A 19,895-nucleotide genomic window follows, 5' to 3' on the forward strand; every position below is an offset into this window, starting at 1 on the left:
AAAATAACCGATTGACCCGACCACCCACTTACCTAAACCCAACCGATAGTGTTTTCAAAATAACCGATTGACCCGCCCATCCACTTCCCTAAACCCAACAGATAATGTTTTTAAAATAACCAATTGACCCGCCCACCCACTTCCCTAAACCCAACAGATAGTGTTTTCAAAATAACAGATTGACCCGACCACCCACTTACCTAAACCCAACCGATAATGTTTTCAATTAACCGATTGACCCGCCCCCACCCACTTCCCTAAACCCAACAGATAATGTTTTCAAAATAACCGATTGACCCGCCCACCCACTTCTTTAAACCCAACAGATAATGTTTTTAAAATAACCAATTGACCCGCCCACCCACTTCCCTAATCCCAACCGATAGTGTTTTCAAAATAACAGATTGACCCGACCACCCACTTACCTAAACCCAACCGATAATGTTTTCAAATAACCGATTGACCCGCCCCCACCCACTTCCCTAAACCCAACAGATAATGTTTTCAAATAACCCATTGACCCGCCCCCACCCACTTCCCTAAACCCAACAGATAATGTTTTCAAAACAACCAATTGACCCACCCACTTCCCTAAACCCAACCGATAATGTTTTCAAAACAACCAATTGGCCCACCCACTTCCCTAAACCCAACCGATAATGTTTTCAAAATAACCGATTGACCCGCCCACCCACTTCCCTAAACCCAACCAATAGTGTTTTCAAAATAACCAATGGACCCGCCCACCCACATGCACAGGAATGGCGTCATACTGCCCTGTAGTGTTTGTTTTAAAGGCAAAATGCAGGCATATGTTCCTCTAGCTCCATATAAATCCGATCTCCAGAAATGAATATACAAGGGGTATGTTTTCAACATGAGCCTATGTTGATAATTTGCCACCCTAAAATTGTTCAGCAAAATCCAATATTTCAGTTTTTTTTAATGCTTTGTGTTAATATTGGAGTCAGTTTTAAAGATTCCATAAATACTGTAGGAACAAATAACAGTAACAAAACTGCATTAAATTACATGTAAAGCATTAAGACCAGTAGGTGCATGTTATTTTAATCCTCTGGGTATAAAAAAAGATTTGACCCAGAACAAATAGAGAACTGATCAAAAGCTGAAGGAAAAGACTGAAAGCAAAAGTGCAGTCAGGCTGCAATTAAATGAGTATGATGACCTAAGAAATGAGAAAAGAATGTAAACTGCCCATTTACACAGAAAACAACCTTCTAGTCCACGTTCACCAGTTAGAAAATGCAAAAACAATCAATTGCATTTGTGTGCCTCAAAACAAAGCTCATAAATATTGCAAAAGCAAATTCACAATTTACCCATTCATCGTGCACCAAACAAATAGATATGCATCTCTAGAAAATTGTTAGATCTCAGCTAGTCAGACTAGAACCTGTCAATTTACAAGCAGCTTGTGCCATTTTTGTGTGCAACATGCAATAGACAGTAAATTGAGATGGCGCTATGGACTGCTGGATCATTAGGTAAAGGAATTATTGGCAAACAAAACAGCTCCATTGTTTATATCTCAGTTGAATGGCTGCACAGTAAATGCCTCAGAAAATAAACCTTGGTTGTGATTTTTTTTGTTCCTCGCTGCTAAATTTTTGAAGCCAAAGCAAATTGCTTCAGAAAAGCAAACTGATCACTACAACAACAAAAAACTCAAAATACAGCTGTTTTATTGAGTTTTCATCAGACTGCTGCAGAGCCACAGTCTGACATATCTAATGCATGCACATCAAGTCCTCATCATGATTATCAAGCATCTTCAATGGAGGTAAACACACTATATACCTGTGCAAGAAAAGCAGCAAATGGTATTAAATGTCATGTAAAAATGTAATTTCTGGCTTCTACCTGATGAGAATCAGAAGCAATATCCATTCACAAAAAAAAACAGCTCAGGCATATTGGAAATATGCACCTCAGCCTACATAATTGCAAAAATGTCATTGCTCTGGGTATATTTCATTGCACATTTTAGATGACAAATCCACTAGAGGGCACTGTCTTCATTTTTGCAAATCTAAAATACATTACTCGGTGTACATTTGCTGTAAGTTTCAGATACATGTAATTTATGCACACGTCCAGGAGAAGGCGAGGCTTGTTGTACAGATCACTTAGCGAAACCCTTCTCTAAACACAATCAATAGTGTTTCAAAAGCATGAGAGAAAAGTGTACTATAACTAGGCATAAGACGATAACCGTTTTCAAGGTATACCGCGGTTTGGAAAAGTCAAGGTTTTAAAACCGCTCAAATTTACTGCAATACCGTTTCTAAGGTATGTGTAAGATTATTTTATTAACTTTTTTTTTTTTTTAAGACAACAGTTTCTTCAGCAGAAAAGATATCCAAAGCCGTTTTAAATTGTAAAGAAATCTGTGTTTGAAACAAATGAAGGCACGAAGTCTATAATTCATTTAGCCTGACATGTTTACTGCACCACAATATTTTAAATGTTTCTCAAAATAAAATACATTGTGCTCAAAAGAGAAAAAAGTTTTAGTTTTTTACCCAGACATATAAAAAGAATATATTTTAGAGCAGTAATCACAACACCGTGGTACCGTGAAACCATGATATTTTTTATCCAAGGTTATCATACCATCAGAATCTTACAACCATTTTACCTTGATTTCATATTTCTTTTATTACTTTTGTGGAACCGTACTTCACCATACTTAAACCTGAGTCACAAGTTCACCTTGAAAAGTGAGCTATTAAGCAACCTGACTATCCCAGATAGATGGGAAAGGCAAATGTTCGATTACAAATCATAGACATGATCATATTTGATGATTGTGGTATTTATTTGGTCTTGTGAAAAAAAAATTCTATAAATCAACAAACAGGAATTTCATATTAAAGAGCCCATATTATGGCTTTTTGAAAATGCCCTTCCATGTAGTGTGTCACACAGCTCTAAGTGAAGTGAAATATCCAGCTAAGGCTTAAATCTGTAAGTTTACAGTGTTTAAAACTATTGATTCACCTATAAAAGAGTCGACTCATAGTGCTTCAAACGAGTCGTCTTGATAACGACTTATTAGGTGTTTCGCGATGACGCAGCTACGAAACACAAGTAGTTGCACGCGCAAGCCCGGGAGATTTGAAACCTGCGGCCCCGCCCACTAACAGAAAAAAGTCACACACACACACACACACACACACACACACACACAAAGAGACACACACAGACACCGGTAGAATGAAGTCACGCTGTGCAGATGGAGATTATTGACAGTTCACCCAAAGATGAAACCTTAGCATATAGCCTAGCCTTGAGCAGATCGAGAGCCTCTGGAAACTACCTGCTTACAAAGAAGACTTCATCCGTTTGTTAAAGGAAGGATCGGTAAAGACTGTCAGAACAAGGATCAGTGGATCATGAATCAGTTTCTTCCCCCATTTCACCAGTGTAAGTACGTGCGATTAAAATGGTTGCCGCGTTTACTCTAGCTTGCAAATTATGCATTCAGTTGTGTTTTGTTACTTGTAACCGCGTGTGCTGTATCAGGTTAACTCTTTATATTCTCATATCGCGTGTAAAGCTACGTTGAAAACGCGACGCGTGCCGCTTTGTTTATGGATAGTCAGCTATGTGTGTGTGTGTAATGTGTGTGTGTGTGGCTCCTCTGAGGACGGTCGTTTGTGTGAGTGTCTCCTCTTAGGAGGTTGATGTGTGTGTGTGTGTGTGTCTCTGAATAGGGTAAAGCTCTAGGCAAAGGGTGATCAAAGGGACCCGTTTGTAAAATGAGTCCCGGGGGGGGGGGGGGGGGGGGGGGGGGGGGGGGGGTGTGTCGCGGTTGAAATCTTAGGGTTGTAATCGCGGATGTAACTGAGGACGCGGAGGGGGAGGGAGGTGTCGCCGCCGCGCCGTCTCTATTCTGGACGCGCCGGCCCTGTGTGTGCGTGTGTGTAAAAAGAGCAAGTAGACTGCTAGGACATATCCTCGCCAGTTCTTGGACTTTTTGCTTGATAAAATAGTTAGTCGTCAGTATTTTCTAGTCCATCGTCTGTATTTACATTCACCCACTGGCAGCCAAAATCCACTATGAAGCGTGTATGCACTGACTACTTTTATATTGTTGATAATCTGCTGGGCATTTCACTCTGTCTCGCCCTGAAGCCTGTCAGTGTCGTCGACCAATCGCAGCAGCCTGTCATTGGTCCAATCAGCGCAGATTAGCTTCGCGCTGAGGACGAGTTTGGGTACAAATGAATCGCTGAACGATTCATATGGGAGTCGCTGGGATAACTAGGTAAAAATAAATGCATATTATAAGACCATCAAAGTGTTGTTTGACCTTGCATGCATATTAGACTGTTGTTGGAGACCCTTACAACCTAAATATGACCCTATTTCATCTATAATATGGGCTCTTTAAAAATTTGCTTTAACAATGTTCTCATATAGGGTGACATGGTGGCTCAGTGGTTATCACTGTCGCCTCACAGCAAGAATGTTGCTGGTTCGAGTTCCGGCTAGACATGTTCTTGTGGGTTTCCTCTGGGTGCTCTGGTTTCCCACACAGTCCAAAGACATGTGCTGTAAGTGAATTGAATAAACCAAATTGGCCGTATTGTATGCTTGTGAATGTCTATGGATGTTTCTCAATACTGTGTTGCAGTTGGAAGGGCATCTGCTGTGTAAAACATATGCTGGAATAGTTGGTTCATTCCGCTGTGATGACCCCTGATGAAAAAAGGGACTACGCCTAAGGAAAGTGAATAAATGAAAGAATATTGTCTAATAATGTGCTTGCTCTGTTAGTGTTTCTCTCATAATATCTGTTGAGCATTCACTTGTGCTCCGTAATTACATCAGAGCGCTGTGATAAAGAGCCTCCATCCCGCATGTCCTGTGAAGCGCTGGGCCTGATCTCTCTCTGTTGTTTATAGCTGTGAAAGGACAGGGCAGCTGCACGGTGGGTAAGACCACAGCAGGTCAAAACCACTTTAAGCGCTGACATATCGGTGCGGTTTCCCCTCTGAATTCTAATACACTAAGCCACGGCTTCTCCTGAAGTCTCATTTACATGCAGACACAACTGGGAAGCAACATCAACAAAAGGTGCATGTTGGAAAGAAAGAGACAGAAGAGAGAGAGAGAGTGATGAATAACTGCACGTGTTGCTATGCAAACACTCGGATGACAATACAAATACCTGTATATCTAACTTTTTCTTGGGAAAAGTGGTAGCTGCCTCTGCAAAAATTGGGTGTTGCAGGTTTGAAAATTGGTCTCTTAGAAAAGAAATTGCACAGCTCTCCTCAAAGCCTGCAATTTAAGCTGTCACTCGAGTCTGCATGGCGCAAATAATCCTAGGGAAGTAACATTTTGAATTTTAATTGGTTATGTGGTTTTAAACATTTATAAGATCCTTTGTTATGTTGAACACAAAGGAAGATATTTAGAAGAATGCTGGTTGCACCATTGACTTCCATAGTAGGAAAAAATACTATGGAAGTCAATGCTAGAGGTGTGAACCCACACTGGCCTCATGGTTAATCGGTTAATCACGTGCGTTAACATCTGCATTTTGATAGCCCTAATAATTTATAAATACATTTTCTGTGTATTTGTACTACAATTTTGTCCTTTAAAGCAAGCAGTCAAATATATGAACTGTACCTTTAATTTTACCCACTCAAAGAAAACACACTTTGTGAATGTGTCAAACAAAACTCAGGTACATGGACAGAACAACATGAGCATTTATAGCAAATAAACTAATGTAAATATTATTCCGCTTGCTTTTTGAGCGTTGTCGATCAACGCCTATAATAGGTCACGCGCTCAACAGAAAGGGCTGCGATTGGCTCTAACGCTCTGGCCCTGTTCATCGATAAGTGACACTGATAAATGATAGACACAGTCTATGATAGATGCAGTGGAGAAAACAGTGTGTGTAAGAAACCAAAAGCAGGTTACCAAATATGAATTTGAGCTATATAGGCTTCCTCAGTGCTTCTACTGTATACAAAGTGATATGAACAATAATGATAGCATCAGTATGCTGTATGAATTTCAGTACGAGTTGTCATCGTTTGAAAGTGCATGCAAAGTGGATCTGCTTTCACAGCACAGAAAGAGTCTCTTCTAGACGTGCTGACAACACAAACACAGACTCTTTCATGCCTCAACTACAACTACAGTGTTGGAGAGTCAAAATAGGCATTGTTTGTGTGCAGTGACTGAACACTGGATTAAGCAAATTTGTTACCAATATGCGGTTTGATGAGGAAGTAACACTGGAATTACTGGCAACTAGTTTCAGGCCATTCAGGATATATTCCTTCTATAGAAAGACAATAACTTATCTTTAAAATGTTGCAGAGTCTATTTGAAATTGCATAGTAGAGTACTTTAAATTCTGTCATACCATGATGTTAATTACCACAGAAAATAATATTGGCTTGTCTTATAGGTTAAAACAATCCTTCATTACATGCACTTACAAGGGACGTTTATGCACTAAATTTCAAGTCAGAGTTAAAGCTTGCATTTTCATTAAAGAGTCTCCATTTTGAGAATGAAGTTGCCTAATCAACCTTTTGAGGTGGAAAAAAACATATCTTGGCGTATGACCTTTTGGTTATGGTTGCATTGCTGTGGAAATACTGGTTTATGTAGTTAAGACACATCCCTATCTGGTACACTGGGTTCAACACAATCTACTTGTGTTGGGTCAACATTAAGAAGTTAAGTTAACTTATTAGTTTTTACAAATTGAAGTAGATTGAATGTAAAACAATTAAGTTGTCCCCCAAACAAACTCAAGAATTGTGTTGTTTCAGCTCATTTTAAATAAGTAGTTTAAACAAAATGCTAATGTCCTTTCTTGAGTGTATGCAAGTGGATATTGCGTGAAATTATTATTACTGTGTGTCTGAAGCTATAGAAAAAATAAGAAATTTCTGAATCTGAATTGAGAAGTTTATTTAAATGTATGAATTTGTTATGTGTTTAAGTGATTTTACTGTACTTAATTTATTTTACTTTTACTTCATCTCTTATTATACACACTCAATTGTCTCTGTGGAATTTTTTGTTTTTGTTTTATTCTGTAAAATACAGACAAAACATCTTCCACATTTAAAATAATAAATTAAATAAACTATAAAAAACTAATTTTCAGACCTGTTTATATTCATTTTGTACAACATAATCCACCAGTGTTTTATTTGGAGGCATAACCCTAATTTTCAATGACAAAAATGTTTAATATCTATTATTCTTCTGTTGACCAATTGTTTATTCATTCATTCTTCTTCGGTTTCCTCCCTTTATCAATCAGGGGTTGCCACAGCAGAATAAACCGCCAACTTATCCAGCATATGCTTTACGCTGCAGATGCCCTTCCAGCTGCAACCAATAACTGGGAAACACCCATACACTCTCATTCACACACATACACTACGGACAATTTCACTTACCCAATTCACCTATAGTGTATGTCTTTGGACTTGAAAACGGGAGCACGCTGTGCACTTTGGACTTGGGAGAACATGCAAACTCCACACAGAAATGCCAACTGACCCAGACGAGGCTCGAACCAGCGACCTTCTTGCTGTGAGAAGACATCGCTACCCACTGCGCCCCCACGCCTCCCTTGACCAATTGTCAATATTGAAAACAAAAATATTCTAAAATAGAATGTTTTTAATTGAATTTTGGAGAAATTAATCAGAACTTTATAGAATAAGTCATACAGTAATATTTTAATCAGACCAATACCAAATATCTAAAGTTCACATTAGGCTTTAGGGTTAGGGTTAGGCTGCATTAAAGAGTCCCTATTATGCATTAAAAAAGGTCATATTTTGGTTTTGGGGGTCTCCAACAACAGTCTGATATGCATGCAAGGTCAAAAAAACACTTTCATTGTCTTATAACATGCATTTATTTTTAACTAATTATCCCAATGACCCTCATATGGTTCCTTTAGCGATTCATTTGTTATTAAACCCCTCTTTAGCGTAAGGCTTAACTGCGCTGATTGGTCCAATGACCCAGTCTGTTGTGATTGGTTGACTGCGTTTAGCGTGAGACAGAGAGAAATGCCCACCACAGCTTATCAACATTGTTGAAGTAGTCAGAGTACAGAGTGTATGTGTGAGCCCAATGCAGGAGTGTATTAAAGCAACGCAGTTTAACATCAGCATATTGCTCTATTCTTAACCATAAGTAAAAACAGTGACACACATTTAGTATTAATCCACACAGTGGCAAAAGCTGAACTATTTTAAAAACTTGACCACCGCAAGTGTGTGGAAACAGCCCACAAACGGCAATGACAAACGGCAGTGGATCGCGAGCTCACAAACACATTTAAGTCCGTAAACAAAACGTCACGCGTCACATTTTTAACGTGGTTTTAGATGCTATGTGAGAACATAAAGAGTTAACCAGATACAGTACAAACTGTGTGGAGCAGTTACAAGTAACAAAAACAATAAATACAGAATTTGTAAGCTAGAGAAAACAAGGAGGCCACCATTTTAATCACACTTACTTACACTTGTGAAATGGAGGAAGACACTAATCCATGAACTGTGGTTGTTGCTAGATCGTTTGCGGTCGGAAGTTAAGAGACTAATTTGTATTATTTATTAAATTTCCGATTTATTGTATTTTATTACGTCTATCCCCACCCCAACCCTAAACCCTAACATCACAATAAGGTAAAAACAGTAGTTGAACCGAGTATTTGCTATCTATTAAATTACCCAATAAGACGTATTTTTTTGCACCTACCCCCACCCCAACCTAAACCCAACCGTCACAATACTGTAAAAATATTAATTATGTTACACAGTGTCATAAAAAAATGCTGCTATATTAATGTGTATAATCGCACTTCCGGCCGGCCACGTATCCGATCTAGACTTTACCATGAACTGTGTACTGTAAAGTTCCTGTCCAAGCTCTGACAAGTTCCATACATCAATAGTCTTTTCTGATTTTTCCTTTAACAAACAGCCAATGAATCTCCCGTTGTAAGAACGTAGATTACTGAAGCACTCTTCAGAAAAAGGACGGGAACACAGTAAAGGCTTGGGCTATAATGCTGAGATATTTTTGCAAAAATAAACTTCAACCACTGACTCTTCACCGCCTCCTCACATCTTTGTGTAGGGAAAATAACACTAACTTTCCCTCACACTTCAGAGCACAGCATCTTCGCGACATGATTCAACAGGATCTGCTACAGTGTTTGTCTTCCTCTTTTTTTTCTACGGTGTTTGTGGGCGGGGTCGGGGGTTTCAATTTTCCCGGGTCTGCTTGTGCAGCAAATGGGTGGGGCTTGAGTTCCGTATGGCACGCTGGCACGACTAAAGACTCGTTACCGCAGCGATTCATTTGAACCACTATAAGTCGACTCTTTTATAGATGAATCAATAGTTTTAAACACGGTGCACTTTCAGATTTAGCTGGATATTTCACTTCACTTAGAGCTGTTACACACTGCATGGAAAGTCATTTTCAAAAACCCATCATAGGGGCTCTTTAAGAAAACTGATGAAAAGACTTCTGTCTGTGGTAATTAACAACATGCGACAGATGCTTAAAATGATGAATATTTCTTTAATCTGACACAAACTAAACTGAAGTGAAAATGACTGAACTGAACATCACCCGGACTCTCTTCTGAGTGCAATTAAAGTTCAGTTTGCTAGTGGCAGTAGGGCACATGGGACATGTGTCGCATTTGGCTGTGCATGGAGAGATCAGACACACGCATGTCCCTTAATCCCAGTCCAGCTCACTTCCTTTCCCAGACACTATCCAGAAAAGCAGAGACAGAGAAGCACAGGAACGCCACAACCACAGCCGGAGGATGGAGAAACAGAGCCAAGTGGAGGAGAATATGCATGAAGAAGAACAATGGCACAGACAGAAGAGAAGAATGGAATAATAAATGAGAGAAAGGTCTGCACACAAGCTTGTGCATACAGGATGATCTGTTTAAATGGTGAAAAACAAGAATTACAGATATTAATTATGTCTGTGTAAACTGGCTGCTAATTAAACAACCGGATCTTGATTTTAAAGCAGCTTGGGGCTTTTTATAAATGTGGAAAAGCCTAATATGAAATAGGAAGAGGTATGAGAATAGGAAGGTGGAAGAAAGGCAAGTTATCCACCTTTTCCAACTCTACACTGTATAAAAAATATCCATAAATGAGCAGTTTTCTGTATTTTGTGATTCATGTTTGTATTTCATAATATTTATCTATATTTATTTATGCTTTTGAAGGAGTAGGCCCACACGAAATCTGAGTGTGCAGAATTCCGCAGATTTCCACAGTATTCCGCAGATTTTTAGCCCATCATTAATTCTGTTTATTTACTTGAGTAAATGTTTGTAAATCTATATTTATTCAGTTTTGAAATTAATTACAGTAATAGTATTGACTACTATGTAAATGTTCATCTGATTTATGTACAATGCAGTTTACACACTAATATTTTCTGTCTTTTAGTAGATATATTATATGAGAGACTTGCTTTGTTTCCCAAATAAAGTGAATCTAATTGGATTTGCATTTTAAACATTAAATAAAAGTTAAAAAGATAATATTTTTTATTTCACATATTAGGGTTTTAGTTATGGTACTCCCAAAATAATTCCGCAGATTTTTATTTTACCAAAATTCTCAGCAGAAATAGCAAAAAAACGTCCACAGATTCCATCTGGCCTTAATTATGAGACCTTGATCTTTCTTTCAACAACTTTTAACCTTGTAAAGTTCGAAAAAGTGTCTTTTATTAACATGTTTAATAGTTTAAAGTAATATATTGGCTGGGTTGGTGTTGTACATTATGGTACAAAAGCCTTGTAATAAACTGCTAGTACATTTTCTGTTATTTTAAAGACTCATTTCTCTATATATTATTTCTTATACATTATATTACCTCATATACTATATCAAGACTGTTAAATAAAATAAAAGTCACCTTGTTAAACTATAGAAATGAATTTTCAACGTCTACAGTCGACAGAACAGAGCTAAAAGACCCATATTGCAATTCACAACTGTAAATAAATGTAAAACATACAGAAACTGCTAATTAACAAATATTTTTTACAGCGTACATTATAATTGCGTGAATTATAACTTCTGTTAAACTATCAGTAAAGTTTTGTTCAAGAGTTCACACTTAAATAATGCTTGACAGTGTTAGCAGGTTTGGCATGCTGTCCCGAGAGAGAATCTTGAGCTTGGAGTTAGATGAGACCAAGGCTCTGGTCATATAGCATTTAAAGGGATACAAGATCAGGTAGTTCTCAAGAGTTCCCCTGATTCGTTTGGCCTATTCCTTGATTAATAATGACAGCTCTATAGGAATAGACCGCAAATCACACCAGTGCATACTCGCTTAGAAAAGGTTAGTATTAAAGTGCTTGTGACTGTTATTATTTAATTCACTTGTGTCTCATGTCTTTGGACTGTGGAAGGAAACAGGAGTACCTGGGGGAAACCCACGCGAGCAATGGGAGAACATGCAAACTCAGCACAGAAATGTCGACTGGCACTGCTAGGACTTAAACCAGTGACCTTCCTGCTGTGCTAACCACTGAGCTACCGTGCCGCCCGATCCTGGATTAAACTAGAAATGAGGAGGAGGGGAAAGGGGGGGAAGATCTTCCAAAACGAAGATAGGGAGTAAAATTAGACTGGATATTTATGTTTTGTTTGCAATAATCAGACTGGCTAGCTAATGATTACCGTAAGGGACCAGCTGCGGTCAATCATATCACATGCTCCTCTCGAAATTAGTTTTGTGAAACGTCACTTTTTTTAAACTGGGTACAACAAGGTGTCATTATTCCCCTCACAGTTCATCCATCCAATATTAAAAGGAAACTTATTAGAACTAATAAATTGCTTTCAGCAGAGCATGAATAACTCCCAAAACTAAAAACAAGTCTTTCCTCTGCAATATTATGTAGTAAATGTCACAGAACTGTAGGGAATTTAAACAGAAAATAGAAACAAAAGGAGTGAACTCTGGCCACAGATACGCTTGTGATAATAGTAATGTCACACTAAAATATCAAGCACAATTTTATTTGCATGTTGGATAAATATAAAGCACGAAGCCAAACGTACCTCTGACTCAGTTTCCACTATGCATATGGATTTTTGTAATGTAACCTTATTATCTGAAGTGATACGTTTCACGAAGTGCAACCCATAGTTATAAAAGCAATAGTCACATACAGAAAAAACACATGGGCACATGGTTATGGATTTGTTTAAATCACACATACACACACACACACACACACACTTATCCTAGAACCCCCAAACACAACTTTCTACTCATTCTTTACCTCAAATATTAATTCAGCCCACATATCTCTCAGTCTGGCCTCCTGTCTATTGATAAAATCACAGATTATCATCACAGATGGAGCGATCGGTTGCCTTCAGTCATACTGAACATTATAATCCTACAGTGGCAGATCGGGAAATGTGACCTAAAATAAATCAAGCTGTGCTAATCTGTGTATGTTGACGGGGAAAAAAATCCAAATTGTCCCTTGCTTTATTTATGACGGCAATGAGTGTGTGTGTGTGTGTGTGTGTGTGTGTGTGTGTGTGTGTGTGTGTGTGTGTGTGCGCGCGCGTTGCTGTGTACTCACTTCTCACAGTGGCCGTTCTGGTGCAGTTATAAAGGATGGCGAGCTCTCCAAACACTTTTCCTGGTCCCATGGTACACAACTTCAGTCCTTCTTTAGTCACTTCAACCTTACCATCTGAAATAAAAGCACAGCACAACTGTAAATATCACAGGGAAAATAACATGTCTACACAGTTAAATGAATTAGAGGCACAATTAATCGAGAGCTCAGTTTAAATAATATTAAAATCTATTAGTGCTTCATAATAAAGGGATAGTTCACCCAAATATGTACATTTCCTCATTATTTACCTTACGCTTAAATGAAACTTTGACTTATTACTTCTGTTGAACACAAAGGAAGATATTCTGAAGAATGTTAAGGGGAAAAGCAGCCATCAATATCCATAGTATAAACAAAAAAACGTTATAAGAGTCGATAGCTGTTTTTTCCTCCAGCATTCTTCAGTATATCGTCCTCTGTGTTCAACTCAAACAAGTAGAGGGAGAGTAATGAGTATGATGGCATACTTTAACATTTTTGGGTGAACTATCCCTTTAATGGTCAACAAGACATTTAAGAAGAAATGTAGGACATGTTGTAATCTCGAAATCATAATGTAGCTATGTGTCCAACTAACTATTTTTATGTGCATTTTGTGTATGCGCATAAAAAAATGGTTGATGGAAACACCATGATGCACATACAATTTGAAAATGTGCATGAAAAGTTATGCGCATAACTGAGTAGGATAAACTTTTTGTTCGATAAGAAAAAATGTGCATAAACTACGATAGGAAACACTTTTACTGAACAAATTGCATGATGCGCAATAAAAAGGTCATGTGATTTTGTTATGAGATCATGTGGTGATAAAAATGTGCGTCAATGGACAAACCAGCAGGCTGAGCACACTGTAAAACATCTGAAATGTTTTGGTCATTCTAAACGCCTAACTATTTCAGTATTAATCCTGGTTTATACTTCTGCGTCAAGTGATCGGCGTGACCCACGGCGCAAGCCTTGCACGTAGCCGTGCATTTATACTTCTGCGAGCAGTTTCTGTTGCTCTGCAATACACTTCTGAAACGCTAGCTGGCAGTAGATGTATATGTTTCTCTGTGTCGAGTTCTTTCGCTGGGGTTTTGTTTTTTTCTGAACATTTCCTTAATGTACGAGTGGCTCAAATTCGCTCATTTTGAGGCGGGAAGGGCATGCAACAACTTTAATCATATGGTAAACACAAAACAGCAGTCTCAATTCAATTCAATTCACCTTTATTTGTATAGCGCTTTTACAATGTAGATTGTGTCAAAGCAGCTTCACATAAAAGGTCATAGTAAATAGGAACAGCGTAGTTCAGTTTGTAGTGTTTAATTTCAGTTTAGCTCAGTTCAGTGTGGTTTAAAATCACTACTGACGGCGAGGAGATATGCGTCCACACGTAGGCTGCGCCATAGCATATGCGTGCGCTTGACGCAGAAGTATAAATCAGCCTTTAGTGTTGTTATACTATTAATTACCTCCAGAATTGTCGAGAGCGTCTGTGCTCTGGGTCTCACACCTTCAAACGCCACCGCGCGTGTGTCGGTTTTGTCTTTTGGGGCGCAAGTCATTTCTTAAACAAAGAAAAGATTCTCGCAGCTTCTCCTACTGCAGCAAATTCCACCTTTACTGTTGATATTTGGCGCCAGTTTATCAGGAAGTGACGATTTTGTTCTCTTTGACTCGCACGTCTTTTATGCAAAAATCCAGTTTTGCGAACACATTTAATTCTCAGTTTTGGATGGCAACATAGCTTGTGACATTAAGTGTGATGTACAGAGATAATCAGCAGAGTAAAGTAACAAATTACAACAAATACTCAAATTACTGTTATTGAGTAGGTTTTCTTAGGATTTGTAATTTACTAAGTAGTTTAAAAAATGTGTACGTTTAATTTCCTTTAAAGTACATTTTCAGTGCAGTATCAGTACTTTTACTCCACTACTTTCACTACTTTAATTTTCTTGTCTATGAGGATTAGAAAAATCAGTCCTGTGATTCCTGTCCAATTAAATCACACACAGAAGTAAAGAGGTAAATCACATCATAATGAACCACCTCAAGACATGGGCGATATATAATTGCAGCAAACTGTTTGGAAGCATTAAAAGTGTCCAAGAAGATGTCCAAAATCATCACACACATTGACTCAGAGACTGTTTAGATGTATGTCACTGATAAGAAGATGACGGATGTTTACTGTGTGATGACCAAAACGGCCTTAAACAACCAGCAGGCACAAGATGTCAACATGATGTCAGATTGAAGATGTACCCTAACGTCACAGAGATGTTTTGTTTGGAAATGAAAATTGGGTTGACCTCAGAACTCAATGTCAGGCTGACGTCAATGACCGAAATCCAACATAATATCAACGTCTAATGATGTTGCAGCTTGATGTTGTGTGGACGTTACCACTACGACGTCTATCAGATGTTAGATTTTAGTTGGCTTATCTGACAAATAAACATCAGTTTTTGACGTCAATATGATGTTGGTTTAAGATGTTGGCTCAACGTTGAATTTTGGTCACTTTCTAACACAAGCTAAAATCAAACGAATATTAACGTCATTTGATATCATCATAATAAACGTCATCAAAATATTGTTGTCCTTACACACTGGCTAGACATTGAATTTTGGTCACCTGACATCACAATCTAAATCTAACCTATTATTAACGTCGTACGTCTGCTGGGCAATAACTAAATGCACTACAGAATGTTACGTTTACACTTTAGCTTTTCGCAGCATAATACTCACTACTCTTGAGCAATTTTAAAAGGGCTACTTTTTACTATTTACAACAGATATTTTTACTCTACTTGCACTACATTTTTAGGCAGGTAATGGTACTTTTACTAGATTATCATTTTTCTGTACTCTTTCCACCACTGGAAATAATAAAACGTTAGTTTCTTTAATCTGAAGTCAAAAAAAGTCTTCCTTTAAAAAAATGCTTTTACAAAATAATTTATAGTAATAAAAATAAGTCACTTCAAAAACACTAAGAAAAATGTGTCCGTAATTAACACATTAAAAATGAATAAAAACAACTGAACAATTCACTAAAAACTATTTTATTAATATTAAAATTAGTAATTAAAATAACTGAAAATCATAATGAACATATTTAAATGGACTTCAAATACAAAAAAGACTATAAAAACTTATTACAAAAAAACACTAATAAGAGTCTTTATCAAAATCACTATAAAGTATTGAATTTAAATAAGAACAGTCTGTGTTCTTGCATCCAGTATGCATATTTTAATACTAATTAAGCAAAAAACGTTGCTCATATTATATAAAAAAATGAATGAAATAAAATCAATCATTCATTCATTCATTTTCCTTCCGCTTACTCTTTGATTATCAGTGGTCACCACAGCGGAATGAACCGTCAACTATTCCAGCATAAGTTTTACACAGCGAATTTCCTTCCAGTCGCAATCCAGTACTGGGAAACACCCATACACACTCATTCACACACACACACACACACACACACACACATACACACACACACACACACACATTTTAGTTTCTCCAATTCACTTATACCGCATGTCTTTGGACTGTGGGGGGAAATCAGAGCACCCTGAGGAAACCCATGCCAACACGGGAAGAACATGCAAACTCCAAAATGAAATCACTACAACAAAACCATCACAATGCATAATATGTATATAATCTCTTGAAAATTCATATATACATAAGCAACTGGCAGGGAATGACATGTGCTGTGCCAACTGCTGCCGTATCATGAGCAAAAATCACATCAGCCTTCAACACAGCTTTAGTGTGACTGCTCATTAAAATACACCTGTTGCTCGCACTCTCTCTCTCTCTCTCCCTCTCTCTCTCTCAGAGGTGTCAGCTGTAGATGAGCTGATATGATACATTACTAGCAGAATAACAGGAAGTCGAGCATCTCTTCTCACTTTTCAACAGCGGATCACACAGACAGGTGAAGACATGGGAGAATGAGACAGAGGCGCGCACAGAGAGATATTGAAAAGGTGTGAAGGGCATATCAAGGTTTTACAGAGCAGAGACAGTGCGATGTGAGAACATAAGCGAGCGAGAGAAGAGAGAGAGTTGATGACCCTTCCCTTCTGATGGACTATTTAATTTATCATTAAAATTCAACTCTGGCAGAACTGGATTATGGGGCAGAATGACTTTCAATCGGCCTTGACCTAATCAAACTTTCCTCTGCATTTATTATTATTATTATGGTTTAAAATTAACTTTAAGTGAATTATTTGAGGACATTACTAAATAAAAAAAAAAGATAAATCAACATTTGTGGACAAAAGAATTATTTATTCATTCATTTTCTTCTGACTTAGTCCCTTTTTTAATCTGGGGTCGCCACAGCGATATAAACCGCTAACTTATCCAGCATATGTTTTACACAGCGGATGCCTTTTCAGCTGCAACCCATCACTGAGAAACATCCATATACTCCCATTTACACACATACACTATGGAAAATTTTAGCTTATCCAATTCACCTGTACCACATATTTTTGGACTGTGGGGGAAACCGGAGCACCCAGAGGAAACCCACGTGAACGCAGGGAGAACATGCAAACTCCACATAGAAATGCCAACTGTCCCAGCCCGGGCTTGAACCAGCAACCTTTTTGCTGTAAGGCGACAGCGCTACCCACTACGCCACTGTGCCGCCTCACAGTGGAATTATTATTATTGATTTTTTTTTTATTTGCATACTTGGTACAGACAGCACAGATCGTTGTGTGTGCATTATTTGCTCCATCTGGCCGCAATATTTCAGCTTTAGTGGCTTAATGTGAGAATATGTGTCACCACATGGAGTTCTTTGGGAAAATATAATTAGCTATTTCTAAATAAACTTCTCATAATTTCCACTGAAGTGAAAGAGGCAACAGATGTTATCCTGAGTAGACACTCTTTGATTTGAATAACACACATCATTTACATCAAAGAGAGTCTACCATCATTCATACAGTCTGACCTAATGTTGTCGTTCCCAATAATGGCTATTCTGCTTTATTTTCTCACCAAAGCAAAATGTTACACGTTCTCACATTCTGCGCTAGGTTGAGTTTGAATTTCATCCTGGTTATGACTTTTCAAATGATAAATCAAATGAGAACAAGTACCACACAATAGTTATGTTTCTATATGCGCATTTTGGAATATCCCATCACAAAACTGCTTAATGGAAACACCAAGCTGACCATACATTTTGAAAATGCGCATAAAAACTAAGTAGGATCAAGTTTCCCTTTAAAGGGCACCTGAAAAAAATCCACTTTTGGAAGCTGTTTGGACAGAACTGTGTGCATAGTGTGTCCACTGTCATATTTGAGTGATCTTTTTTTAATTTCCTGAGGTTAAAATAGGATTCAAATCCCTCCTTTTTAAGGCCCATTGCAACGTGACGAAGGAGTGCGGTTTTCTCCATCCACTGAATTGATTGACAGCAGTGGTGGAAAGAGTACTGAAAAATTATACTCAGGTAAAAGTACCATTACTTGCCCAAAAATGAAGTGCATGTAGAGTAAAAGTATCTGTTATAAATATAATTCAAATTAGGGGTAAAAAGTAGCCCTTTAAAAAGTACTCAAGAGTAGTGAGTAGTGAGTATTACGCTGGGAAAGGTTGATGTTCCAACTTTCAATTTTTATATTAGTTTTATTAGTTTAAAACTTTTTAAAACTGAACATGTTTGTAATAAAGACAGTAAAATCTCTAATTCCTAACCGCAATAATCACCACGGCCGCATGGTGTCAGTAAACGTTAATATGTGTGTGTACTGCAAATGGCATTTGAGCGAGACTCATCATTTCAGAAAGGCTTGAATAAACTCCACCACAAATACATGAAATAAACTTACTTGGTATTTTAGACTAAAATTCAGCTTCATCCGAGTCTGTCACTGTGCTGTTTATCTGACATAACACATGAGAAGCAGTCATGCACGTGGGAGTGATTGGTGGGGAGAAGCAGATCATTTGCATTTAAAGCCACTTGCTACAAAAACAGCTACAATGTATTCACACACCAAAATGGGCAGATTCTAAAGGCTATAATAATTATTCTGTTGGGTATTTTAAGCTGTAACTTTACAGACACTTTCTGGAGACACTAAAGATTTATCAAACATCTGGTAAAAGAGGTAAAATAGGTACCCTTTAAGAAAAATGTGCACAAACTACGATGGAAACACATTTACTCAAATTTAAGTATACGCATAAGTCATTTTGTTTTAACTAAAATGTGTGCAGTGGGACGGCAGTAATAAACAAACCAGCAGACCGACCACATTGTAAAACATCTAGAAATATTGTATAGGTAATTCTAAAATCCCTCAGTCAATGTCTATCATTAAAATGGTTCAGTAGTATTACCTCCAGAACTGTCTTGAGCATCTGCGCTTCCAAAGAGCGTTCTGTGGTGCAAGTCATTTCTTAAAAGAAATAAGCAGCAAATTGCATTTATCTTCTTGATATTTGGTGCCAGTTTATCAGGAAGTGACAATTTGGTTCTTTTTGACGTTTGGATTGAAACAATGCATTATTTGCAAATGTTTATGCTATATTCCAGTTTTGCTTATAAAATGTAATTAGCATCTTTGGATGGAAACGTAGCTATTGTCACCACAATGTTTTCTTCATTTTTCCGCACTGAGCAAATTGACTAAGCAGAACTACGAACAACATCTACATAATGCCATATGTTTATGATTATCACTGTCCATGTACTTCAGATTACAGGTTGTAGGAACACATTTACACTATCAGTCAATATTCTGGGATTTTTAAAATGTTTTAACTCAGAAAGGATGTATTTTGACAATCAAAAGTTACAGTAAATACACTTATGAGAAGTTATTCTTTTGAATTTTCTCTTCATTAAAGAATCCCTAAAAATGACCATGCAGTTTCTTTGCTACTTTATTAAGAAATGCTTCTCGAGCAGCTAGAATCAGCATATTAGACTGATTTCTGAATGATTCTATTACTCTGAAGACTGGAGTAATGATGCCCAAAATCAGATTTGCATCACAAGAATAAATGAAAATTTGCATATTAAATAAAAAAAGGTTATACTAAATTGTAATATTATTTCACAATATTACTATTTTATTGAATTTTTAAATCAAACAAACGCAACCTTGAATATCAT

General features: G+C 37.5%; 1 protein-coding gene across 2 annotated transcripts in view; it reads right to left on the reverse strand.

The window, feature by feature from the left end:
• The window catches only part of prkg1a (protein kinase cGMP-dependent 1a), a 138,003-nt gene that overhangs the window by 74,671 nt on the left and 43,437 nt on the right, over nt 1-19,895 (reverse strand). For both annotated transcript variants that reach the window (XM_056470811.1, XM_056470810.1), the window contains exon 3: nt 12,689-12,802. In XM_056470811.1, the coding sequence (XP_056326786.1) occupies nt 12,689-12,802 (114 nt within the window). The remainder of the gene's footprint in view (nt 1-12,688; nt 12,803-19,895) is intronic.

Source organism: Danio aesculapii, chromosome 13 (genome assembly GCF_903798145.1).
Source record: "Danio aesculapii chromosome 13, fDanAes4.1, whole genome shotgun sequence".
NCBI classification, from domain to species: domain Eukaryota; kingdom Metazoa; phylum Chordata; class Actinopteri; order Cypriniformes; family Danionidae; genus Danio; species Danio aesculapii.